Source organism: Psammomys obesus, unplaced genomic scaffold (assembly GCF_907164565.1).
Source record: "Psammomys obesus unplaced genomic scaffold, mPsaObe1.curated_primary_1811, whole genome shotgun sequence".
NCBI lineage: Eukaryota > Metazoa > Chordata > Mammalia > Rodentia > Muridae > Psammomys > Psammomys obesus.
In genome coordinates, this window is record NW_026585609.1 from 7,116,690 (window position 1) to 7,143,722 (window position 27,033).

The 27,033-nt window shown below is 46.2% G+C and overlaps 1 protein-coding gene across 2 annotated transcripts in view; it reads right to left on the reverse strand.

Moving 5' to 3' along the window:
• Positions 1-1,612: 1,612 nt before the first annotated feature.
• The window catches only part of Etv6 (ETS variant transcription factor 6), a 229,538-nt gene continuing 204,117 nt past the window's right edge, over positions 1,613-27,033 (reverse strand). For both annotated transcript variants that reach the window (XM_055610917.1, XM_055610926.1), the window contains exons 5-8: positions 23,257-23,802; positions 9,816-9,958; positions 8,580-8,680; positions 1,613-5,485 (exon numbers count right to left, since the gene is read on the reverse strand). In XM_055610917.1, coding sequence (XP_055466892.1) covers positions 5,380-5,485; positions 8,580-8,680; positions 9,816-9,958; positions 23,257-23,802 — 896 coding nt within the window. In that variant the 3' untranslated portion in view covers positions 1,613-5,379. The remainder of the gene's footprint in view (positions 5,486-8,579; positions 8,681-9,815; positions 9,959-23,256; positions 23,803-27,033) is intronic.

Consider the following 27,033-nt stretch of genomic DNA (forward strand, 5'->3'; position numbering starts at 1 on the left):
GTCAAGATCATCTTTAGGTACCTAGGGAGCTAGAAGCCAGCCTGGGCTACACAAGGCCATGTCAGAACAAAACAAGATACGGATCTGTTGCTTGAAATCCCCCCAGTGAAGAAGCACTTTCAGGTTGGCACAGTCCTGATCTAGGCTTGTGCTCTGAGGCCTCAGCAAACAGCCAGCCACATGTCCATTCAGGCTCTGCCTCACGATTCTAGGAGCCACAGCCAGTCGGCAGGTGAGGGCACTCCCTCTGTGTCTCTCTTTAGATTAGGGCGGTTACATCGGCAAGCGGGCCTAAGTGGATAAATCGATGTGCAGTTCGCTAGGGCAGGTCATCTGTTCGAGCTGCCCTTTCAACGGCTCATCTCTGTAGTAGACAGACTGCTGAAGAGGCCTGGAGGAAGCAGGCTGACTTTCGGTATGATTGTATGTGTGTCTGCCTGGTGCCTGGCCTCATTCTACAGGCCCCATCTGTTTAGACGCGTGGCAGTGTCTGTGAGTACACGCGATGCACAGGAACCGCCATCACTCGCTCCTTTGTAGCCGTGCGCTCGTTTGTAGCACAGTGAGTGCATCAACGAGAATGATGCTAAACCTCAGCACACAAGGGCAGCACCTGGAGACCCGGAAACAGATCTGGAGGTGCCACCCCCAAAGCTTCTGATTCGGCTTATGGGATCCCAGCTGACAATCTGCATTCCTAGGGATTCCCGGATGATTCAGATTGAGAATGATCAGAAATTGTAGTTTCAAAGGCACCGCAGCTCCCCAGAAATTGCCTCCTACACTTTACTTGATCGCGTACTCTGTCCAGTTTCAGCAGTCCAACCCAGGGACACCCCAGGGACAGTGTGAAGAGAGAAGAAACCTAACATATTCTGAGATCAGTTTTAAACTCCTGAGTTCCAAACCTACTATCTGAGCTGCGGCGAAGCCCTGCCATTTGCTTCCTTTCCCACGATCTGAACCTCTATTTTGATGGCAAACAGATAGTTGTGGTGACTTGTTGTGTCTGATCCTTGGTCTGTGTTTTGAGGTAAGATCTCATGGCAACCCAGGCTGGCTTCAAACTTGCTATTGGCTGAGGCTGACATTGAGCTCCTGATCCTCCTGCCTCCACCATCCATGTGCTGGGTTTACAGTTGGGTACCGCCATAACCTGCTATGCTGTTTGAGCTGGGAATTTTAATGGCCCTACCAGTGTGGCAGAGACACTGAGTGCATAGGGTATGGCAATCTTCCAGGCTACTCCAGTCCTGGGTTTGGCCATAGGTGCCACCCTCATGCTTATGTCTTCACTACCTGGCAGGGGCTAACCCACCCAGGATTACTTAATCTCTGCTTAGTAACCCAGCCCATCCTTGGCATATCTGATTGAAGTTCCTTTAGGCAGATTTTCCACCTGTGGCAGCAGCTCAGAGTAGAGTGATCTGCTGTGACCTTCCTGGGGCTTCTTGTCTAAAGCTTGCCTGCAGACTGCTGGGTAATGGCAGCTTCCTGCCAGGAGAAGCTTTGACTGCACTTTATTCCATAATTGAGTAGACAGGATTTACATCATCAGAGCTTCTTGCCTGTCTGATTCCATTTCATATTATTAAAAACAGAGACTTGGAACTTTACTTTTTTTTTTTTTATAAAAAATTTATTGAGATGATGTAATTATAGGCTTTTCTTTAAAAATTATTTGCAACTCACTGGCCCTGAGAAAAGGCATTTTTTTTTTGTTGTTTTTTCTTTTTTGTTACATTCATTTGATTCAGTCCCTTATAAACCCCACACCTCATAAACAAGAGATTAGAAACTAAACAACAACAAAAATTCATTCTAGATTCATCTGGCTTGCAGGTGGGTGCAGCTGCAAAGAGAAATCTTCAGGAGCATGTTCACTTGTGAGGGTGAAAGAGTCAGGGAGTTTGAAGTTGTTTAGTGTTGATGCAGACGGGGCCAAAACAATACTGGGTTAGTCCTGCTCGTCCTGCTGGTAGGCAGGAATCCAGGGTATTCCTCTGTGCCCCCTGCCCCACTGGACTTCATTCAATTTAGGTTTCTGTTCAGAAGAGGAGCAGGCAGAGAGAATGCACAGCAGCAACTAGCACCGAAGGACTGGGCAGTGAAAAACCACCCTTTGCATCTTTAGTTTCTTTGCTGGGAATGGATCAGATGGGGCTTTAAGCCAGTATAACTTCCAACTGCACTGTAAATGCTTATCCTTATGCCTGCCGTTAAGAACCGCACACAGGTTGGATCCTGAGTCTAATTCTGTCATGTTGTCTGCTCCCAGGGTGAGTGACACAAGCTCTCTCAGGAGTCAATGTGTCAAAATGTGTTTACGGCTGTATCCTGAGCTGTGTGAGAAGACAGAGTGGCCGCTCAGTCCAGTGGATCCTCTCATGGCCCTCTAGATGCCAGCTAAAGTGACGTTCTTATCTGGACAATGTATTAGTATAAAAAGACGCTGGGTCAGAGGGTTCTGAATGTACTAGGGAAAGAAGAAACCCCTATCAGCCTGTTTTGTTATTTTCTTATGAGGCCCCTTCTTTTTTTAAAAAAAAAAAATGGATTATTAGCAACACTGCCTTCAACTGTCACCAAGTTGCTTTGGATCAAAAAGATCTGAGACGAATGTCCTGTCAATATATAACCAGCTACCACTGTTTTCTGCTGAAGGAGACGTGAAGACAGACAAGTCCAGGACCTACATGACAATGCCCACCCCTCACACAGCAATGCTTTCTTGCACTTTCTTTCCTGACCCAACCCATGATGGCTGCAGAGAAAGGGCTATCTATCCATCTGACATATGAATTTATAGTTTGGTTCCATTACCTCTTCAACTTAATGTTGAGCTAGAAGACCACGGTGGGCGGAAAAATACAAACATCAACAAAACCCTCCCGTAGTGGTGTCCCCCGAAAGTTGTGCTTGACTAAATGTGAACCTTCTGAGTGTGCAGCCTAAAAGCACTGCTCTCCTGGTGACAAGAGCAGCCATGTCTTCTCTCTGAAACACAAGTGATGACGTAGTCAAGAGAATCGAAGAAAATCAATACTTGGTAATACTGGGTGGGAAATAAAGATGGGACTGCCATGAGCATCTCTAATGTGCTGCTGAAGCTGTCACCCAGGACTCCCTGGGGAACAGAGGAACTTCCTTCCACAGCTCATCTGGAAGACTCTTTGGGCAGTTAAGAGACTGAGTTCTGCGCTTGGGTGAAGCGGCCAGAAGGAGTATCCTAGTTTCTCATTTCATATTCACACAAAGGACCTCAGTCACAACAAAAACAAAAAGCCCACCCTTCCTCTCTCATTCTTCATTCCAGTGGCTCATACAACACAAGTATTTGGCTTAATCTCAATGTCTCCATTTGAGATAAGGTACCAGTCATTTTAGAGGAAAAAAAGAAATTCCGCTGATGACATTCTTTCAAGAAACATGCAGCATGTGACTCTCATCACCACCCAGGACTACTGAGACCAAACCCCTCACCCAGAAGGCTGCTGATCTCTTGGAAGGCAGATGGGGGAGGCACAAGGAAGTCACAGCAAGACTAAAGAAGCCAGATGGACTCAATCCCAGTGTCTGTGAACTACAGACCATCCACCTGTCTGTGTGCTAATGTCTGGGGAGTGAGGCCTGGAGAGGAATGCCCAGGTACTCCTCACCTCAATGTTGGAGGGCAGCTCTGCTGTGTCAGCTTCTTCCGTGTCCTGCTTCTACTCAAACACAGGCATATCCAAGAGGGCTGGGAAGCGCTCATCCCAGGGTGTGGAAGAGACAGGAGGAGGACAGGCAGTGGTTTTGTAAGGCAGGCCTCATCATCTGGGTTTAAAAACACCACACCACGCTTCAAAGAGCCCACTTAAATGGCTAGAAAAGGGGAAAAAAAAGCCAGGCGTGGTGGCACACGCCTTCAATACCAGCACTCTGGAGGTAGAGGCAGGTGGATCTGAGTTCAACAGAGCCTGATCTACAGAGCGAGTTTCAGGATAGCCAGGGATACACTGAGAAACTGTCTCAAAAACAAAAACAAAAAAACAAAACAAAAAACCCAAAACAAAAACCAAAACAAACAAAAAAAGGAAAAACCCCACCAAAACAGTTATCTAAAAATCTCTGCTATGAAAAGTTCCAAGGCATAGCATTACCCTTATCTTCGAAGATACTACTGACCTTATATGGAGGCGAAAAAGAGCCACAAACATATCCTCTTGAAATATAGCAATGATAGTAGGGGGGGGAAAAAAAAAGAGAATGAATCTGAGGAATTTCCTTTCTGCTCTGGTGCAAATACTAGCTGTGCCCGAGACTGTACTGAAGGACCCTCCTCAAGTGTGTTCTGTGTTCAGCGAGGACCAGAAAAGGAAAAAGTCTAGGACTCTGAGTGGCAATCTCACAAGGGCAAGATGTCTTAGGACAGACTTGATGGCCTGTTCCCCATTGCAGACCTGCTCCAGTTCCTGGACCATCGGGCCTGTTTGGTCTTCTCTTATTTTCCCACTCTGCAGTACTTACAGGACAATCCCAAGCTGCCAGGGCCTTCCAAGTCATGTGGCCAGGCTCGGTCCTACCTTATGCCTGGCCCTCCCACTGATCTTCCTGGAGCACAGCAGCTTTTGTGGGGTGTCTTGCCTCCCTCAGATGGGTGCCCAAGGTGTCTGACATAAAGCTCAGTGTTCAGGTGCTAGTGAGGCTAGCTCTGGTGAAAAGCATGTGAAGTGGAATACAGCAGGCAGAGAATAAGAAAAAAGAAGGGCGGGATGAATAAAAGAGCAGGGCAGGAGGGGAATGGGGAGAGAACTCTTTCTTTTTTTTTTTTTTCCTTCCCTTTCTCATCTCTTCCTGACTTTGACAGGACAAACCTGACCCATGTGGCGGGAAAAAGAGGAACCTGATCCCTTCTGTAAGTTTTTCTCTTTCCTGACCAGCTGAGCTGGCCGTACTTGGTGAGATTTGCAAAAAATAATAATAATAACATATATAATAGATATATTTCCATAGGAAAACAACATGTGATGTCTTCCCCTGTATGAATGATGAATAGTCAAACTGCAGGTTCTTAAAAACAAAACAAACAAAACCAGAAACACCACTAACAACAGGTGCAGGGTGAGGGTGAGGCGTTACAGACAAGAGATCCGAAGGAGAAGCGAACGACATGTGAGTCTCAGGCTTGTGCCCCCCGCCGGAATTCCAGCCCCGCCATTGCTGGGTGGTTTGTCTAAGGTGCTCTGGGTCCCTCTCCATCTGCAAGAGAAGCGGGCCTGCCATTCCTGGGTCTCTTCCTTCTCAGCCACCCCTCGCTCGACAGCTCCATCACGCCTCCTGCGGGTCCCTGTGGGCAGGCTTCCTCTTGGCCAGCTGGTGAGGCCATGGTGGGTCTCCTTAGCATTCGTCCTCTTGGTACGCTTGTTCATCCAGCTCCTGAGACTCGAGGTGCTCTAGACGGTCTGTCCGGCCACTCATGATTTCATCCGGGGTTTTCATGAATCTTTGGAGCAGGAAATGAAAGAGTCAGAAGAGTCTGTGTTCCCAAAGATGTCCTCCCTCTCCACTCCAAGCCTTAGAGCAACATACACTGGAAGCTGGGGACCTACACACACGCTGGTGCCACCTTCGAGCAGATTAGGGAAAGGTCCCTGTCTGAAAAGCGGCAAAATGACCATGACAAGTTGAGGGTAACTGAGAAGAAAGACTGCCTTTTGGTGCTAGGCGTGTCTTGCTGCCAGACTGTAGAAAGGAAGCTGGGTATGGATCAACTGTGCTTCTTAGTTTTAAAGACAGACGTGTGTGTGCTGTATGCTGTAGGCATTTGTGCGTGGGGACTCAGAACGGGACATCGGGTATGGTATCCTGTCACTTCTGCCTTAGATTAGTCCCAGGAGCTAGCACCCAGAGCTAGGCTGCTGGTCAGCGAGCCCCAGAGTCCTGTCCCTGCTTGTCACCGAGCTGGGGTTATAGGTGTGTGCGCAGTCTCACCTGGCTTTTTATGTGAGTGCTGGGGATTTGAACTCACGCTTGTGCCCCAGGTACACTTGCCCATGGACCCTCCTTCTCAAACCCAAGAGTTCAGACTTTTACAGGAGTCCCTCCACCTACTTCCACCCCAGTCTGAGAGCCCAGGGAATCATAGTCAACACTGGCATTTAACTCAAGAGATACTTAGTTGTTAAATGGATACTCTTGATCAACAGGCACTGTAGGGAAGGAAGCTTCTAGAAATTAGAGAAGCAAGACTGTTTCCACTGATCTACCTGAACTGCTAGAAGGGACTTCCCTCCGGCTAGTCCTCCTTGCCTGGAGCTTCCGGCAAAGCCTCGCCCTCTTGATCACTGCGTGTCACTTGGAGCAGCTCGTGTCATGTTCTGACTACGGTTTGCACAGTAGAGGGAGGAAGCCTGGCTGCAGATGCCTTGTCTGCCCTGGGGGCGGGTGAGGCTTTCCGTGGCCCTTGATGTGCCCGCTTCCCCCTTCCTCTGCTCTCCCCATGCGGATGGATGAACTACCTTCCAGCACCTTTCCTCTCGCCATTCCACCAAGTCAGAGACGCGGTGTTTGGCCCACCTGCCAGGGCTCCCGAAGACACACTTAGCTGCCACCGCTCACTTCTGCTCACTCGGCACTCCTGTCTGCCGGTCCTTACAGAAAGTCTGGCTCGGGCCTTTCTGCAAATCTCCAGCATTGTCCTGACCTGGGACCTTCTGGACTCCTTCCACTACTCTCTCTTCTCGTGCTCTGCGTTCAGCATCAGAGGTGCTTACCAGCACGAGTCTACACTGCAGTCTACCTACCACACGCTCATCTGCCCACACACCTGAGTCTGATACCAATAAGGAACCAATTCTGTACAGTTTGGCTTCCAACACCCATCTCCTCAGAAAAGGCTCATCTCTTCTGCAAAGCCGCTCTGTGGAAGTTGATGGACCTTCCACGACTCCAGCTTCAAGATTACTCAGAACACTGATGGTCAACTGAAGAGAACAGAGCATTCTGGGTAGAATTTCTCAGCCCTGTAGGCCTGCCTTGCAGGAACCAGGTCTGGAGGACCAACGTGATATATCTTAGTGGACACATCATGCAATCATCTCTTTGAAAAATTCCAGGAGGGTTTTCAGAGCTAGGTTTAAGACCAACGACTGAGGTTACAAAGGAAGTTGAGTGTAGTGGGGCCCAGTCATCTAGGATAAAAGAGTGGGGAGTTGAAAGTTTGGGGTGAAGGATGAAGAAGGTGTGACCAGAGCTACAGGCAAGAAGAGCTCTGCTGTGTTTAGTCTACTCTACTGCCATTTCTTCATCAGCCTTTTCTGCTCCCTTTACACACGGACACGGCTTCTATTGTTGCTACATTACCACTCCATCTCAGTGCTAACGCCTCGCCTCTTGGCTCTCCTGACGACCACCATTGCCTTGTCAGCGCAGCTCCTCACACAGTGACATTTCCCCACCTGTGCATAGCCGATTCTAAATCCACATCTCTAGCCCCAGCTCTTGCACTTTCTTTCTGTCCTACTCGCCAAAACCTGTAGCCTGAAGTCCAACTTGTGATCTCACTTCCTCTCGTCACATCAGTGACTCATGTGTCAGGGCTCCACCTCGATGCCCTCAGTATCCCTTCAGATCCTCCCTTCTTCTCTACTTCCAGGAACCACAATCTCCAGGGTAGTAGCTGCAACAGCTGGAATCATCAGCTATGGGGACCTGCAAGGAGGGAGAGCTGCCTACTTCAGTGCCTGTCACACTTTCCTAACTGTGATGCATTTGTGAGGCGTCTGATTGGAGGGGCTCAGCTGGCAAATGCTTCCGTGCGTGTAGGTACCAGTTCAGTTCCTACCCACACAGAAGGGGATACAGAGCGCTTATGCTCAGTAGTCCCAGTTGCTGGGAGGTGGGGACAGGTAGATCCTTGGAGCTTCTTAGCCAGCCCCAAGCCAGTGAGACCTCATCTCAAAAAACAAGGTGGACAGGGCCTGAGAAATGACCTCTGGCCTCCACATGATTGTGTACACACATGAACACACATGCGTGAAATAAAATCTTTATGAATTGACAGTCACTCTTACTTGATGAGCTATAATTTGGTACTTCCAACTCCATCAGATTGTAGTCCCTATTTCACAAAAAAAAACAAAAAAAAAAAAAAAGTGAGTTGCTGCTGACCAATTACACTCACACAGTGACTCACTATGGGTCATGACCCGAAGCTTGACAAAGCTGCTTCCAGGTTTGGTGACCTGGAAGTCCCAGCTTAATCCTTCACTTTGCTAGCAACAATAGTTACTCTGATTGCTCCATTTAACTCCACTGGACTTCGAAGTCAGATAATGCTATTTGGTCATGATGTGATTTTAAAGCTGAGTCAGATTGCATTTAGCTTTGGCTTTCATACTGGATGGACTTAAGCAAAAAGAACGATCTTTTCCTTTTAAGTCCTAACAAACCAGCACCCAGTTTCCAATCAACAGTCTTTGCGGTAATGGCTCTGGGTCTTAGTTCGGCACGTCGGAGTTCCTGACAGTCTCCCTCCTCCCTCTTATGTAAAGAATATATCCTCCCCAGAGAAGGAAAGGAAAAAGAGGAAGTGCTACCTGAACAAAAGCCTCTGTCCGGGCTCCTTCCTGATAATGTTTAATTTGTAGTAGTGGCGCAGGGCTCTGGACATTTTCTCATAGGTCATGTTTGTTCTGTTCTGTTTGTTCAAAGGAGGAAGGGAGAGAGAGAGAGAAAAAAAAAAGCACAAAGACACAATGAAATGAACCTCAGAAAAGGCACCAGGCAGCTATTAAAATAGACTGTTGAGTGGCCCCACATGTCCTCGCCATGGGAGCTCTACCTGACCGCTGGTCTGCTGCCCTCTAGGGCCCTTCCTCTGCTGTCCTCCTCAACTGAACTGCCCTAGTTCAGGCTGGGAGTGCTAACTAAGCCATCCCTTCCCACCGCAGCTGTCATCATTCCTGCTCCCGGCTTCCTGTCTCAGGTGAGAGACAGGTGGTCCAACCTTCCTGTCCTGGTTCACATAAAAGTTCTTTTCTGGTTGCAATGACTTTTTCACACTGGCCTCGGGCCTGTCATTGTGGATGGGCAGTGCACAGAAGGTCCCTCAGTGACTCATGAACTTATGTCTGTTTATGTGGCCTTGATATATTTGTCCATGGCCCTTGGCTGGTCTTTCTCGGCTGGGAAAGGGCTCAGTCACGCCACGTTAGTGTCCCCAGCTTAGTCCTGGATCTCCTTCTACATCAATTATCTCCTTTCCATATCTGCACATTTGACTGCCTTCCTTACTATAAAGGATTATGTTTTGAATTCCACTTCCTCTTCCTACTCTGGAAAACTGTGGGGGCAGACTTCTTGCACCTCTTGCTCGTAAAGGGTATGTTTTATAATCAGAACATATTTTTCCATGCAGAAATGGACTTTCGTGAAAAGGGGAGTTTCCAACTGGTAGGGACAGAAGTAACACTTCCCAAAGGTCCCTTGTGAGTCATACAGCTCTCACTACTTCCCTATTCCCCAGAACCTAAGGACAACAGAGTGGCAGGTCCAGGTCAAGGGGAGTGGCAAGGGGAAAGCATTTATAATGAGTTTACTGAACTGAGCTCTGCTGAGTTAATTCGCCCTGGACAGAGGTCGTGGATGGGGGAAAAAAAAAAGGTACCTTTAATTATTTCCTTCCTTCACAACTACCTAACTGTTTGTCCAGTGAGGAACAAACCAAATAATCACGGGCAGAAAATCTGGAGGGAGAGGAGACAGCCACCCTCCAATCCAAGGATGGAGACTGTGTTTTGGCACCAGCTTTCCCAAACATTTGGCCTTTTTACCTTATGATTTCCCCACAGCCGAGCCAGTCCATTGGGATCCACTATCCGGAATATTTTGGATTCTTTGTCCTCCCATCGGATGAAGTTTTCGTACCGGCTGTCAGAGAGCAACTGATAGACGTAATCCCAAAGCAGTCTACAGTCTACAGAGGAAAGGGGAGAGTGCTGTTGAGAACTTTGTGGAGGCAGTCACGAGATTCAGAAAAAGGATCTGTAATCACAGCTTGGGCCTGGTTTTTGACTGATTGATTGTCTTATTTCCTCATTTCACAGATGAAATGGGTCCAGAGAGAGCCTGTGAGCTCCCGTTGACCTTTGACCCAGGGAGGCTCCTGGCTGACCGAGGCCGTCACCTCTATGTGAGGATCAAGGAGGAGGAAAAGACTTGTTCAAAGTCATGACAAAACTTGAAGCTGAACCAGACACTCTGAAGGGTGAGGCACCAAGCTATACCTGCAAATGAATAAACAGGCTTTGACAATGGGCTACAAAAAGGCTAGAGGGACAATGGTGGAGAGAGGGAGAGAGAGAGAGAGAGAGAGAGAGAGAGAGGTGTAAGACTGTAACTGTACTCACTAGGAAGCTAGAGGAGACACTGGGTATTTCCTTTACCATCCTCCACCTTACTGTCTTGAGGCACTAAACCTGGAGGTCACCATTTTGGTTAGGATGGCTGGCTAGCCAACTCTAAAAAATCCATCTACATCCCTTACCCTCCCCAGTTCTGGGCTTACAGTCACGCACTGCTGTTTTACATGGCTTTTTACCTGATTTTTACAAGAGTGCTAGAAGTTCAAACTCAGGTCCTTCTGTTTGTATAACAAGCACTTACACACTGAGCTATCTGTCCAGCCCCTTCACCTATTATTTATTTACTTATTTAGAAATACAGCCTCTCACTAAACAGGAATCTAAACTGGCTGGCCCTCAAGCTCCAGGAATCCCCCTGTCTCTGTCTCCCCAAGTTTACAGATACACACTGCCATATCTGGCTTTTTAGGTGAGTGCTAGGGGTCGCTATCAGGTCTCCAAGCTTTTGTGGCAAACACTTTACCAAAACTGACCCATTTCCTGAGCTCCCCCCCCCAAATCTTATAGTTCTAATGAGACTAGTATGATGAAAAGTTAAAAGATTACTGTTTAAAGATTACTCTGCAGCTGGTGGAAGATGCTGAATGGATACAGGAAGACGGGCTAAAGAGAAAGTAGCAATAAATGAGAAATGATGGAAAATAAAAACTGTGTGGCTTGGTGACGTTGGCTGTGGGCACTGTGGCTGGCATTTTGAAAAGAAATACAGATGTTCTTGTTAAATCATCCTGGAGGTTTTTCAAGTTGCTTTATCATAATGGAATCATGGCAGAAAGGATTTTCTTGGTGCAAGACAATCATTTCTCATTTGCAGGGCTGATACCCAATTATGTGGTCAGGCAGCAAACCCTCATCACATGATTCAGTGTGGCCCTGCACTGTGCTCGGCCCATGGTTTTGGCCGTAAGTCCATGGCTTCTGGGTCTGTGCTGTAAAGGTACCTGGGTCACCCTCCAGCGCAACCTAGTAGGTAAGTGGAGATAGGCATGTGTCTTCCAGGTACAGTGGACTGGCCCCTGGTTGAGAGTAAGAGGTGCCCTTTTCAGCTGCTCACTGCATGGTTCTGGGGACCAGGGGTTAGCCAGATGGCTGGTAACAGAAAACCAGTGACTGTATGTGCTATTTATGCGTGTGTGTGTGTGTGTGTGTGTGTGTGTGCGCACCTGTGTGAGTAAATGTGTACTGTACGTGTGCAGGGTACCATGCAGGCCACAAGAGGGTGTTGGATTCCCTAGAACCGGACTTACAGATGGTTGTGAGCTGCCGTGTGGGTGCTGGGAATTGAACTTGGGGTCTTGGCAAGAATTCATAAGCTAGCTTTCCGGCCCCAAATAGTGCCTTTATAAAAGACACCTATAAGACATCCCTTATAGATATCCGTGAGGACACAGCAAGAAGATGCTACCTATGAAAAAGAGCACACATCCATTGGCAGACCTCAAATCTACCAGTGCTCTGCCCTTCAACCCTGTAGCCTCTGGAAGCTTGTGAGACACATCCTTTCTGTGTCCTTTTCCTCTTCCCTTCCTATTCTTCTTTACTTCCTGCTGTTTTGGAGAAAGAGTTTTGGTATATAGCCCAGGCTGGTCTCAAACTTGAGGTGATCTTCCTGTCTCCAAGTGCTGAGATGACAGGTATGCACCACCACATTTGGCTATTTTCTACTGTTTCAGCCTGGATGGACTAAGATAAGAACTGGGCTGTGGTTCTCTTGCCCAGGTTTGGTGTCACAATCAAATGGCAGGCGCATTTGACTTTTCTATAGTTTCACTCAACTGGAAAACATCTCCCCAAACCAAGCACTTCCACATAAAATGCTGTTCAGTGAGGAGAAACAAAGGTGTTCACACAGCCATGTTGTGCATGGCTGAGTGGTAACAATCATGTGTGCCCACAAGTACAAGTACACATGTGTGGAAGCCAGAAATCAAGGCTGGGTATCTCTTCAACTGCTCCGCACTGTATTTTCTGAGACAGGGTCTCTCACTGAACTTGAGGCCCACTCATCAAGCTAGACTGGCTGGATGCTACCTCTCATGATCATCCTGCCCTCACTTAACCCAGTAATAGGATCACATGTACACACCCTCATGCCCCGTTCTAGTGTGTTCACCTTAATAAGGTCAACAGAGGGCAATCACACACCTCTGGGCTCCAGGCTTCCTGCGGAGCTTTTACGGTCATGGCCCATCCCAGATATTCAGTGTCCCTTGGATTATTTCTTCAGCTAAAGGCTTACCCAGCCCCGGGGTTTTACATCGGGCTTTTCAGAGGCATCAAACTGGGTTCCGGAAAATGACTGCGCAATGTGCCACTGGATGGCAAACGCATGGCAGGGCTTGCCGGAGAACAGACTGTACTTGTAAGCTTCAAGAACATTTGTATATTGCAACTTTTTCCCCCTTTCATAAATTTGAAAGTAAACCCAAACAAGCCTCCAATTGATCACTTTAAATGACATTTAATCCAGCAAAGCCAACATTAGCTGTGTAATAAAAACATTGACATTCAAGACACACTGAATTACTCAGCCACTAACGGAAGTAGCAAGGGGAATTTCATGGCATAAAGCAGTTGCTTCAAGCTCAGAGTGTAAGTGGCTTTTATAACACTATTGATTTCTCTGTTTCTTTAAAAATTATGCCCAGATGATAAAAATAACTGTCTGACCACACAGCCATGTTCTCTCTTATTTACTATTCAAGCATAAGCCATTAAGTAACAGACACACTCTCTTGTTGTCTAGCTCTTTCGGATACTATCATCAGAGACCACCTGGAATTTTCCAGCTTTGTCTGACTCCATGTTTGTGCAGATGCAATGTCCTTTCATCGGTAATAAGCATGCTGTAAGACAATAAATAAACCACTAAAGTCTAAAGACAGAAGTCCATCCTTCTGTAAAACAACTGACCATTAATGTATATTATTTTTCAACCACAAGGTACTTGTTAATTTTAAGTTTGTTTCTCTTAAAGAGATGATGGTGAGTGTTAACTGTCAGCTTGACAGAATATAGAGTCACCTGGACGATGGGGCTCTAGGGATGTATGTGAGAATCATCTTGACTGGGTTAACTGAGATGTGAAGACCCGCCCACTGAGGTAGGTCTTCACAGCTATTCCCTAGATGGGCTCCTGGACTACATAAGGGAGAGAGACAGCTGAGCAGCAAAACGCCTTCATCCCTCTCTGCTTTCTGATTTTCAGATGTGAGGCAACCATTTGCTTCAAGCTCCTGCTGCCTTGATTTCCCCACCGTAATGGGCTGTACCCTGAGCTGTGACTGAGAGTAAATCCTTTCTCTTTTAAATTGCTTTGGTCAGAGTATTTTGTCAGAGTAAAGGGAAAAGAAACTAAGACAATGGTAGTTTTTCCATATAAGGATGTTTGAGTATTAAAAAAAAAAAAAAAAAAACAGCAAAAAAAAAAAAAAATGCCCATCACTTGGATCATCTCTTCTGCAGAGGAAGTTTATGGAATGGATTATCTCAGATAAAGCTACTTTCCAACTGCAGGAACAGTTCCCTGTTTCCTGCTGGGTGAGGTACCTGGCTATCCGCCTCTAAGACGCATTGTAACAATCCCTTCCTGTGGTTGGGAAGAAATATTTTCACTCCCACGTCTGTCTCATACTAGAGACTTATTGTGTAAACTCACAGAACAGAGACTGTAAAAGGGTGGACAATTCACACATAACCAATATGGCTTTAAAAAAAAAATAAAACAAAATCCCTGTTAGACAAAACCAATCCTTAAAAATTTTGAGTAGGCGGGTCAAATTATAGACAAAGGGAATGGGTAATGATGGAGAATAAAATTTATCTTCCCAGAAAGTGTCTAAGACAGTTATTTTATGTTATTTTACTTGCTCAAATAGAATCTTAAGCTTGGGAACCCTGCCTGAACCAGGGTTTTAAGCTTCCATTACCAGTGAGACAAATCTCAGTGTCCCTGGTTATGCTTTAAATAAGTTAACTGAACATTCAGCATCAGAGCAGGTATAGTGAGGTATAAAATAAAAAAGTGACAGCTAACTTGTGACAGCCACTGTTCTGAGCTGAGCGGTGACTTTTCTGTTTACGGTGGTGTCTGGAGACACTTCCAGGTGTTACAAGAGGGGTGGATGGAGATGCTTTTGGGTAAGACTGCACAGGACAGGGCCCCACAACAAAGCATTCTTTGCCCTAAATATCAAGAGTGTGGAAGTTGGGGTGCTCTGCTTACAGGGACAGACATTCACACGGCATGAAGGGGATCATTGTCATCCAGGTACTCTTCCTTCCTCCACACTACGCCAGCTATTGCCCAGAAGTAGAGTCTATAGATCCAGTCCTGCTAACTGTGTGTGGACACAGAGACAGGTGTTTACCACGGGCAATTGTTGTGTTTTGCTATGGCAGAGGAAAAGAGAAAGCACCGCTGCAGAGTGGCATGCTGAGGAAGGGTGCAGCGGAGACAGACAACAGGAAGCCCACTGGTGCTGCCTGGCTTCATGTGGCTGCAAACAAGCTGGTTCTTCAGCAGGAAGGGAGGCACTGGACTCGAGCTCACACCCCTGCTGACACACCCCAAGGGAGACACAGCTTACAACAGAAGCCAGCAGCACCCCATCGCTGCTTCGCTATAGGTGGCCACAGCCTCTGGATTCATATCCAGGGATAACAGAGAGATTGGGAGATGGGGTAACAGGTACACTGAGACTTAAGTAAATGAGACAGTCTAATCTTCCCAAGCCCCAGGCACCACTCCTCTCGGTCACACAGCAGTGTGTGTGTGTGTGTGTGTGTGTGTGTGTGTGTGTTTTCACCACCCTGAAAACAGGGTACAGTGCCTGAGCTAGAATGTGAGAAGTCAGAAACACTTAGTACATTCTAGATGGAGTGAGCAGTTTCTCCCTCCCCAGGGTTCATGAGGTCTTAGTCATTATCTTACCCACCTCCTCTAAAAGGGACCCCAGGCAAAGCACAGGGAATATGGGTCACAGATGGAAATCCCAAAGGAAGCTGAGGTGGGGACTCGGAGGGCTGCACTTTGTGGGTTAGCATCCCTTGATACAGACCTTACTGCCTGCCTGTCCATGGCTGTGCCAGCTCCGGACGCACACCTGTGCTGGCTGTAGCCGGGGTGTTCCGCTAATCTCTTAGACCCACAGCATGATAGCTCTTTAGCAAAGCATAGAAAGGATGCTGACCTGTGGGCAGTAACCTCCTTGTGTGATACACTCCCATGCTGTCTTACAACCAACCAAAAGTGCGTAGAAATGGGCAGCATGTCACACACAAGAATGGAGACTTGAGCCTGGAGTATTAAGCCCTTCTCTGGTAGGCAAGAACTGCATTCCGTGGAGCTGATGGCAGAGCCTGGGTGAGCCCACAGGAGGTCCACCCTGCTTTCCTGGGGATGCTCTGCCTCTCAGTACTAGACCTTACCAGAGAGGGCTCTGGGCTGAGGACTCAAGAGGCTTACTTAGTCCCAGAGACACTGCAGGAGAGTGGCTCTTCCAGCGTGTGAAAAACAACTATGGACTCTTCAGCTGAGGAAGGCATCCCACAACTCTGTCCTTTGAGCTTATATGAGATCCTTACCTCTCATTAGTAAGGCTCAGGAATGACTTATCACCTCATTTTTATGACTTTTTAAAATTTTTGGTCTTGAAGACTACTCCTGAAGCTCATTTACAAAGGGGGAGAAGATCCAAGAGCCTCACTTGAAGTTTCTCTCACTCCAAGTTTCTAGGAAGGAAACGGAGAAGGTATGGGGGAAGCCGGAGCACAGCACGGGCCCTCTGCTGCCCCAGGGTCTCTGCGGCCAGCCTCCCGCCACTGCCGCTGGGTTTCATCCTTTTTTTCTCCTTTTATTGAAAGGAGTTTTTTCTCCCTCACATAATATACCCTGATTATACTTTCCCCTCCCTGTTTCTTCATTCCTTCCATTCCTCCCCTCCCCTCCAGATCCACTCCCTTTCTGAAAACAAACAGGCTTCTACAGGAAAACAACAAAACAAAATAAAATGAGATAAAACAAAAACTAACACATTGGAATTGGACCAAACAAACAAACAAACAAACAAACAGAAGGAAAGAGCCCAAGAGAAGGCACAAAAATCAGGAACCTACTCATTCACACACTCAAGAATCCCATAAAAACACTAAACTGGAAGCCATCATGTATGCAGAGGACCTGGTGCACACCCATGCAGGCCCCATGCGTGTTCCCCCAGCCTCTGTGAGTTCATTCGTGCACTGATCCTGTTGATGTAGAGGGCCTCCATCCCCTCTGGCTCTTAAACTCTTTTTCCCTCCTTTTCTACAGGGTTCCCTGAGCCCTCGGGGGAGGGATTTAACAGAGACATCCCTTTTAGGGCTGAGTTTCAAGGTCTCTCATTCTTTGCATACCTGGGGCTATCTGTTCCCATCTGCTACAGGAGAAAATGGGTTTGATGATGGCTGAGCAAGGATTTATGAGTTGAGTGGAATGCCATTTAGAAGTCATTTTATTTATTGCTATTTATTTATGACCAGTAGGATCTGGTTTTACTATAGGTCCTTGGGTTATGTAGTCTCTGGTTCTTGGTTGGGTATGGGATCCATCTTGAGGAGCTGGCCTTCAGTCAAATCAGGTATTGGTTGATTAGTTACTTCTATAAGCTTTGTGCCATGGTTGCCTTAGCAGGCAGAACACCATTGCAGATTAAAGGGTTTGTGGCTGGCTTGGTGTTCATATATCTTTCAATAGTGTGTAGAGTTAATCCAAAGGTTTGTGGCTGGATTGGTGCTTATGTTTCTCTTTTGGTAGGAACATAAACAGAGTACCTTCCTGTACCAAAGATGCTAGACCGTACAGGTGAAGGCTCTATGAGACACAAGCTTGACTTCTCCATGTTCAGTGAGTTGTGTAAGTGTTGTCTTTAGCAAAGTGGCCTTGCTGTCAGTTTGTGGAAAGCAACTTATAGTCTTGGCAACAACCTGTGTTGTTTGGGGATTCCCATGGGACCCCTTTTGCCAACAACAACTCAATTAGATGTAATCCAATTCTGATACTGGAAACTTCATTTGGTGACAAGCAATAGCTAGCCAGGTCTCTGTCTCCCCCATTATTTGGTGATTTCATTTAGATTGCCTTCATATATGTATACATATTAGGGAGCTTCTGTAAGTTTCCATACTACCCCAACCCAATGGTCCTTCATTTTATGGGTCTTTCCCTATACTCCCTCCCTTGTTCCCCTGGAGGCCTCCAGGGTTGAGTTTCTGTGGACAAATAACTGAAGTAAATACACAGCAAACAACAGTAAATCACGAAAAAGCATTGTTTAAGCCCTTTGAGAAGCACAACAGGATGCTCATGGCTCTCTAGTCAGAATCTTCCTGCTTATGTTAAAGATGTAATCTTGTAGGGATGCATTTTTTTTTTTTTCAAACCTCCTGAAGGGTGTGCCTCTGAGGATCTGAAAGACTGTCATGAAGGGATCCTGAAGTGAGAGGGAAGTCTAAGTCTTTTTGGCTGTGGGATCTAATAAGCCAAATGACCAATGGCATCCTGAAAGAAGTTCAAGTTTGAAAAGATTGAGAAAGTGCAACAAAAGCTATCAGGTACATAGGAAAGACAGGAAAGAACTGCATCACTCACTGTGGGTCAGGGACTTGGACTAACACCCCAATTCTTGTGAAACAAATGAGCCAAGAATGAACTATGAAGCTGGTTCAAGCCTGTAATCGTGGCACTCAAGAGGCTGAGACAGGAGTTAGGGCCAGCCTGGGCTACCCTATCTCAAGCAAACAGACAGACACTGGATTATAAGACAAATGACAGATTACCAATGAATCTTTCCTTGGCAGATACTTAGATTAAGGTCAAGAAAGGGATAAACATAAAATCTACTTATGTGAAAATCAAAATGACTTCATTAAAAAAAGATTTTTCAGAGCCCAGTGTGATAATATCCACCTGTAGTCCCAGCTCTCAGGAGGCTGAGGCAGAAGGATCAAAGTATTGATCAATCCTGTGTCTTTCACCTAAAATAATGTCTCACACATAGCAAAAACATGATTTTTGAACAGATGAACAAATGTGGCTACAAATTTAAATGTGCAAAGAATCTGCTACTGAAGAGTATTTTATTTGTGTTAATGATGCTCTTGCAACTGTTCTGCATTGTCCTGCAAGCACAGCCCGCAGTCCTGAAGTTGTCCGTTCACTTACATCATCTGTTATTGTCCTCTTCATGTGCCTCAGACATGCCTCATCACCCAAAATGCACACATTCCTTGCCAGGAAGGGCTGTGTTTCTTGCACTCCCAGCCTACGCTATGCCTGAGGTTCTCATACTGACTGTTCATGGGAACCATGATGGGGAACACGAGGCATCCGCTTAATATTTACAAGGCCAACTGTAAATATTAAAGTGTTTGTGGCCATAGGCTCTCTGGAGCGACTCAATTGTATTCATGTTTGTGCTGTGGCTTGAAAGCAGACACAGACAGTAATTTAATAAAAGCATGGCTTTCCCCAATAAACTCATTGACAAAATCAGTTGGTGGCTGCATTTGGCCAAGGCTTCCAATCCTTGTTGGAGTAGAAGTATGTGGGCTGGGATGGAGACACAGGCTTGAGGCTGTATCACTGATGTATCTGAGTCTTAGGGTCTTTGCCATAAAAGTTGCTTCTACTGAACTCACCTAGTCCTAAGGAAGGGCTCCAACACAAAAACCTGATGCTTATCCACAGAGCATACTTTTCAAGACCCCTTGTAATTTGCAGGGTAAAAATAAAAACGTGTTATATTTCAATAGATATCCCTTGTATTTAATCAGTATTTAAACTGTCAACCATTACTTACTGAATTTTCTTATTGAATTAGTTTTCCCATATGGTTGATACCTAGGGTAAACTGTCATAGCTTATGTGATCTTTTACTTGCATGATTTGTCAAGTGTTTTTCAGAGATGGGAAAGAAGGGTTTATGAAAAATACTTTTTTAATTGACTTGGATAGACGAACTATTGGCCTCATATCTCTACTAGAAATAGAAAAAGAACACTTTGGTCTTTATGCCTTGCATTTGTGCCTGAGTTTTCTCTATCTATAACGGCCTCTTTTTCTTTACTCCCTAAATTCTAAGCATTATTTTATTTATTTATTAAAAAAATTTTAGTTTGAGACAAAGGTCTTTTATATAAACCACACTGGTCTTGAACCCACAGAGATCTGCCTGCCTCTGCTTCCCAAGTGCTACCCCCCACAGCTTGCCCCTTAGCCATTCTGTTAGGCTCAGCTGAAAGGCAGCCCTCACCTCCGGTACTTAGTAGGAGCCATAAGACAAACGTGCAACACAAGTCTTACTTTCATAGTGAACTGTGTTCAGCTCTTTCATGTCAAAGATGGAGTCTTATGCCTTTGTGAACTCCCATCCTGCAAGAATGCAGTTCAGAGCCCTCTGAGGTGCCTGCATGCCTAAAATCCTCCTGTACCCCAACCAATCATATCTCAATGGCGAGAAGCTGGGCTTGTGTTTTGCTCTGCGTTAGTAAGCAGTGTCTACACCCTCCAGCTAAGTTACTCATCAGTGTGACATTTGGCAGCACTTTCATTTCTTCCTGTACCGTGCTCAATTAAAGGGCTTCAAGGAACTAAGTTTTCTCTAACAGCCGCTTTGCAGAGATTTAAAAGCGTCTATGGCTGCTCACTAGACAGAGCTTACAGTATAAACAGCAATGACTCACAGAATTTGACCTTCAATAAATTGAATCACTTTTATGGAGATCTTAGGAGCCCAGAAAGACAGAGGGTTGAGGGAGAGAGGTAGGGGTCCTCCAAAATGGCATGGTGGGGCTGTTGGTCACCTCTGAAGAGGGCGGCAGAATCAAGACTCAATGTCAGATTGTGGACTTGCGGAGCAGGAAGGGACCTCAGCAATCAACCAGACTGACCCTGGCATTTCACCCTTGTGAAAAGCAATGCCTGCCAGTTAAACTGGCTCATCTGGAATTTGGGTACATTAGGTAATGCATATATTTAGAGATTTTACAACATTTACAAAGATCATAATAAGAACATTTATAAGGAGCTCAGTCATCTGTAGGAATAAATGCACTGTCCCCAGAAGATCTGGCCCTGAGATTATCTTCTAGAACATTCTGCCTTCTTAGGGCCAAGGAAAAGTAGATACTAGTTCTTTCTAAGTGTTCTCAAGACAAGGCATCTGTGGATACCAAGATTCATCACTTGACTGAATATTCCATGAGGCTTCCTGTATTCGCGTTACACAAGGCCATTTTCATCAAAGTATACAGTGTACTTGAGCAGTTGGCCGTATCTCCTACATGCCTTTTCTTTCCCTCTCCCTTCTTGTTCGTTTCCTTTGTTACCCTACACAGTTTCTTATATTTTCATACCTGTACCCTCTATGAGTTTAAGCATCTACATAAAATCTAAGACCCGTCAATGAAAGATAAATGTGACAGCCCGCCTCTGTGAGAGCAACTAAAATCGCTTAGTATGACATCTAGCTGCAGCTGCATCTTGACTGTCATGCCTACACCACCACACTGCTGATGTTTGAGTATATGGTTTTAAAAGTAGTGGTAGAATCAACAAAACAGATGTGCAGATTACAAGGGGAAGACAGCTCCCTCGTATGTCTAAACAATTTCTCTCCCTCCCTCTTTCTCCCTCCCTCCCCTTTCTCTCTTGTATGTTGGCTTTCTGGACTTACATGCTTATCTGAAGATTCTCAAGTCTGCGGTGAGATAATTGGACACGGAAGACCTTGACAAGGAAGCCAGCCCTTCAAGGGCATTACTGCAGACAACAGCCAAGGGACAGTAAGGTCACCGAGCCCTCATCTGACCTTGGGGAAAAACCTTGCTGTCTTTTGGATCTCCTTTGTGGTTTCCCCTATATAAATGTCTGAGTGTACATCAAAGGGACTCACTCTCAAAGGACTGTCCTGAGAATTTTACACAAGCAATAGGATCTGAAAACACCATGCAGGGAACGAGCGAAGACCATTTGCATCTTAGGCGGCTTCCATCACTCACCAATTCTCACCTCACCCAGCTGTCTGAGGAAATTCACACACCTAAGATCTTCCTTCCTTCCGCTCCCTAACCACCCATTCTGCAATTTCTTCATTATTAAAGCAAATCTCATAAGTAGAACAACAATACGAACCCCCATGAATCCACTCACCCACACCACCAAATACCTCCTGGCTAACCCCATTTTATTGCATATCCCACCCTTCCTCATCACTAAACCTGCAGGACTATTTTCAATTGAGTCCTAAGCATACTCCAAGTTTCTTAGTTTTTTAAAACATGCAAGTCATAGAGAGCTGCCATTTTACTGTTGTTGTCGCGGTTCAAACCGAGGGCTTTATGTATGCTGGATAAGCATTCTACCACTGAGCCACACTTGCAGTACCTATTATCTTTGGATCTGTGTGTGTGTGTGTGTGTGTGTGTGTGTGTGTGCGCGCGCCCAAGTTTGTTGGTCAGTGAGTCCCAGGGAGTACCCATCTCTGTCCTGCTGGTACTGGGATTACAAGTGCATGCAGGGACACCCAGGGTCTGCAGACTCAGCAGAGTAAGTACTGACTGAGCTTTCTCAGCCTCCCCATTTTCTTGTCTGTTTCTTTCTTTTCTTTTCTTGAGACAGTTTCTCTGTGTAACCTTGGCTGTCTTAGACTCACTTTGTAGACCAAGCCGGCCTCAAACTCACAGAGATCTGCCTGCCTCTGCCTCCCTGCGTGCTGGGGCTAACGGTGTGTGCCACCGCTCCCGGCTCATTTTATTTGCTTAGCTCGACATCTTTGATGTGCATTATTTACAGCGATAAAATCCAGGCAATGGTGGAGGTATACTCAGGGCCAAACAAAAATCCAGAAACAAACGATTTAAACAAACAAAGAGACAAGAAGTCAAGGCAGAGGCAAGACAGGCCTTTTGGGAACGGCTAGATCTGGGCAGATAGTGGCAGTTTCAACTGGGAAGAAGGGCCATCTGTCCCCGTCACCTGAACAGGGCTCGGCCCTAACCGCAGGTCTCTTCACACTAAGGAAGCTCAGCCCCTCGTTGTACACCTGCCCCAGCCCTTGTGAGGCCTCCAGCCCTGTATCTTAACAGCATTCACGGATGCATTTTTCTGTACATCATAGGTGCCCCCGTGGATGCCTCATGAATGGAGAGACTTCACTTTGCCGAACAGTTAGAGCACAGATAGGCCTTCTGCAGAATTTCATAGAAGTTATGGGCAGGCCAGCAAAATTCTAATTGGTAGATTCTTACCTACCCACTTCAGTTTCTTGTTAGGAAAGCACATTCTGGCTTTCCATAACTGAAAGAAGAACTTGGGAGTGGGTTTTCTCTGTCTAAAGGATGGAGCAACACCTGCCTGCTAACACCCTGATCCCAATTCCGCCTCCTCTCCCAAAGGGGAAGGCAGCACTGAGTCACTGTCCATAGAGCAGTATTACAGGCATGAATCCGAGACAAAGGTTCTTTAAGGCTGTGTCTGGTCATTAATTAGCACCTGGGAACTTCAGGATGGGGCCGTGAGAGCACTCATAAGCCTTTGATTTTAAATGTTTTCCCTCAGCCAAGATCCTGAGGCGACTCTCCTTGTGAGCTGGATGGAGGACATTCATTCCTTAACATTTCTGAGGCTCATTAACTACTCCCTCCCAGTGGCTCATTAACCAGGCCATCAGGGACTCTGTCTCATGCAGGCAGAAGCTTCCACTTGTCCTCCCAAACCTCTGCAGTGACATAACACTGGGAGTGCTTCGAGGCTGGCTGTGGCAGCTACTGCCGGGCTGGGCGGGGCTGCACGAGGGTTGAGCTCACTCACCTGCTATTCTCCCGATGGGCATGGCGTGCTCTTCAGGCGGGGACACGGAGACCATAATGTGGTTCATGTAAGCCAGGTCCTCCCGATGAGACAGGTTGATGGGCTTCCCTTCCCTGTAAAGCCCGTCTTCCGAGAGCCGGGACTGTTTGAAATCTACCGAGTGCCGGGGGTTCAGGATCAGAGGGTGCATGATGGGGCTGGGCATCAGTTGGATCACTCTCGTGCTCTCCTGCCAGGGGCTGGAGGGCTTCGGGTTGGACTCCGAGGACGGCGGGCAGTGATTATTCTCCATAGGAGACACGGACAGGGGGTAGGACTCCTGGTGATTGTTTTCCTGCTGGAGCCTTGGCCCTTGGGCCCTCTCGGCTGGCGACAGGCGGCGGATCATGTTGTCCAGGGGGGACCGCAGGGGCCGCTGCTCGGGGTCTGGAGAAGGCCTGTGGTTTGTGGTGGTGGGTGACCTAGGGCGGTGTAAGAGTTCAATGGTGGGAGGGTTGTGGTGCACGCTCTCCGCGGGCGGCCTGGGCGGCCTCTGGACACAGTTATCTATGGGGCAAAAGAACAGACAGTCACAGACCCCTGTGAGCCTGCAGCCCTACTTCAGGAATGCTCTATAGGCAGCTGTACAGGTGCATGGAGTCCTTCTCAACCCAGATCCCGTGGCTTTCCCTTTACTCAAACAACACTTGAGAGCATACTTGAAATCACCTCAGACAAGCCAGGAATGCCCACAAACATTCTATCTAGCATGTGGCCGTGCCTGCCAACACAAGGGACCCAATGCCCTTCTTTAGTTCGTCCTTGCTTGACTCTCCTGTGCAGGTTTCAGAGGTGGAGGGGTTCTCAGTGGTTTCACTCCAGATGCTCTGGGGAGCGTATGTTTTCCTGATCTCCGTTTCCAGGTGTAGTTACAGCTGTTAACAATGACGATTAATGATGACTCTGTGTTAGGTGCTGGGCTTTATTATTTAAAACTTGCATTCTTAGGAGGGAGATACACTGCTACTTACCCCACACTATTCGGCTGATGGGTCAAGGATTAGAACCAGATTCTAAAATCTGCACTTTGTGTCACACAGATCCCAGGGCACAAAACCAGAAGCACAAGCCTGCTGTCGGCAGCAATGACTGCCGCCTTTATAGAACGGTGATTCTGTCTGAGAGAGCTTTCAGAAGCGTGTCCCCGAGCGTACAGACCTTACAAGGCTCAGAGCCAGCAGAGGCAAGTAGGAAGGATGAATGCAAGGGCGCCCCAACAACATGCTCTCCATCACACTGGAATTCACATGCTGCGGAGGACAATACAGGAAGTGTATACAGCTCCAGGATTGAAGTAGCTGTGGACTGGCTGACGATGGACCAACTCCCAGGTGATCTGGGCTCTTTGCCGATGCTCAGGCCAGTGTCTACCCATGCAAATATATGAGTTGACATCTACCTTCAAAGGGTTCTCTGGCCTTGTGTTTCTGGGGCAGTCTCAGCAGGAAAATGAGCACTTTTGCTGATTCCTATTCTTGTCACAGGCTTACCCACACTTCTTAGTGTCAAAACGATGTCAAAGACATCACCTTTGTCTATGTGACGAACCTGAAAAGGGGAAATGGGACTCTACCAGGGTCAGAAAAGAGGTGGGGTTCCCTTAAGGTTTACACTGTGTTAGCATGAAAATAGAGATTTTTTTTTTCTTTTTAAAATTCTACTAGGTTTCCCTCATCACACGAGGCAGCGAATAAAAGAAATACTGAATATGGCATACAGGGCTCACAGAAAGGGAAAGCACCTGTTTCATGACCATTGTACGATCTGATGCCACGAATTAAAAAACCTTTACTCACTGGGACACTTGTTTAATAATCTAGATCACTCAATGATAGCGCACTAAACAACTGGAAAAAGAAATGAGAGACATCTCAATATTTTGCTGAGGACTGGGATGCAAGCAATATAGTCAGAGAGGAAAGAAATAGTGAAGGATTTGAAACCTACCACCATTCACCTAGTAAGAGAAAGAGAAGTTCCAATAATGGCAGTGTGGCTCACTCAAACCAAACTTCCTATGGGTAGACCCTAGAGAAGCTGGATACAATACACTAAAAAAGACCATGTAAAGGTATTGGACAGTGACAAAATAGAGAAAAACACAGGCCTTGTTCTTAAAAGATGGGACCTTCATAGAGAAAGACATTATTTACATAGCTTTCCCTCACAAATACCCTTATTGGTGTAGCACAAGGCAGTATAGATGGATAGAAAGCCACATGAGCTCTCGAGTACAAGTGGATGGCAAAATGGCAGAAACTTGAGGAAGCTTCATCAAGGGTAGAGCACCAGAGAGAACCACTACATCAGCACGCTAACGTTCTCTTGCATTCTTGTCTGACTCCTGAATGCTACGCACACACAGAGGAGACTCAGAAGCAGTGGTTGTATGGCTGAGAGTTACGAGCAGAAATCTCAGCTCCTGGCTGCTATAGGAGAGAAGAAGCAGGTCAGAGTTTGAGTCTCATTAAGTTAAAAGGCTCCGTCAACACCCCAGGCTGTCTAATACCCCAGCATGGCCATGTGTTAGTGTAGTAAATCCTATGTTACATTACAAAAAGACCTTGCTGAGGGCTAAAGGCAGATTTGCCCCAGTGAAATGTAAATTAGTCTCTACATACTAGAAGGGCCTGGCTAATAAATGAACTGTCAATACTCTTTAGAGGAATATAACATAATCCAGAAATCTCTATGGTGTGTTATCTGTAACGTTCAGCAGCAATACAATTTTTCTAGATACAGAAGATGTGAGCTATTATTACACGGCCTCTAACAGAAACAGATTCTATGACACTGATGGGATTAGCTAATAAGACTTTAAAGGAACTTAAGGTAGCTTAAGTATGTCAGGGACATCATAGCCACAATAAGTAATGACGTATAGGAACTGCCAAAACAGAAACTTAGAAAAAAAAAAAAAAAAAAAAAAAAAGAAGAATCTAAAACCAAAAAGAACAATGTATAAAATGAAAGAATAGATTGGACAGACTTAATAGCATATGAGAGAGGAAAGGATGAGAAACTTTAAAATTAAAAACAAATCACAACATCAAGTAGTCAAATATGCCTACAGTATAGAGTATAGAAAGAGTATATAAAAGAGCAGAATGGGCAAATTTAAGTAACTAGAGCCACAATGTCAACAAGAAACTAGAAAATTCCAGAAACTCAGCAAACCCAAGCAGGTTATACATGATGGAAATTGCACTCAGTCACTTGACAGCAAAACTGCTGAAAAGTCGTAAGAAAAGGGACAGTTTTGGGCTGGGTGTGGTGGTGTATGGCTCTAATTTTAGCATTCGGGAGGCTGAGGCAGGAGGCCTGCCAGGAGTTTCAGACCAGCCTGGTGAGACCTTGTCTCAATAATCAGAGTTTTTAAGCTGGGGTATGAATGTTGAAGGCAGTATGGGGGAGGCAGGAAGGAAGATCAGAATAAGCATAATAATTCTTCATAGAACCTCCCACCCCCAGATTCTGAAACTAGCTGAGTGTTTATATAATTCCACCAGAGAAAAATGCAGCACTGTGAACTTTGTTTCATCAACAAAACAACTAAAAAATATTCCAACAATTTTCCCTTCAGGAGAAGTAGTGTACATACAAAATACACAGATGGATTTCATGTTTAGACTTGGGTCCTATCACCAACCTGTCTCACCGTAAGTAAACACTCCAAAATCTGGAAAAATAAAACCAACCAACCAACCAACCAACCAACCAACCAACCAACCAACCAAC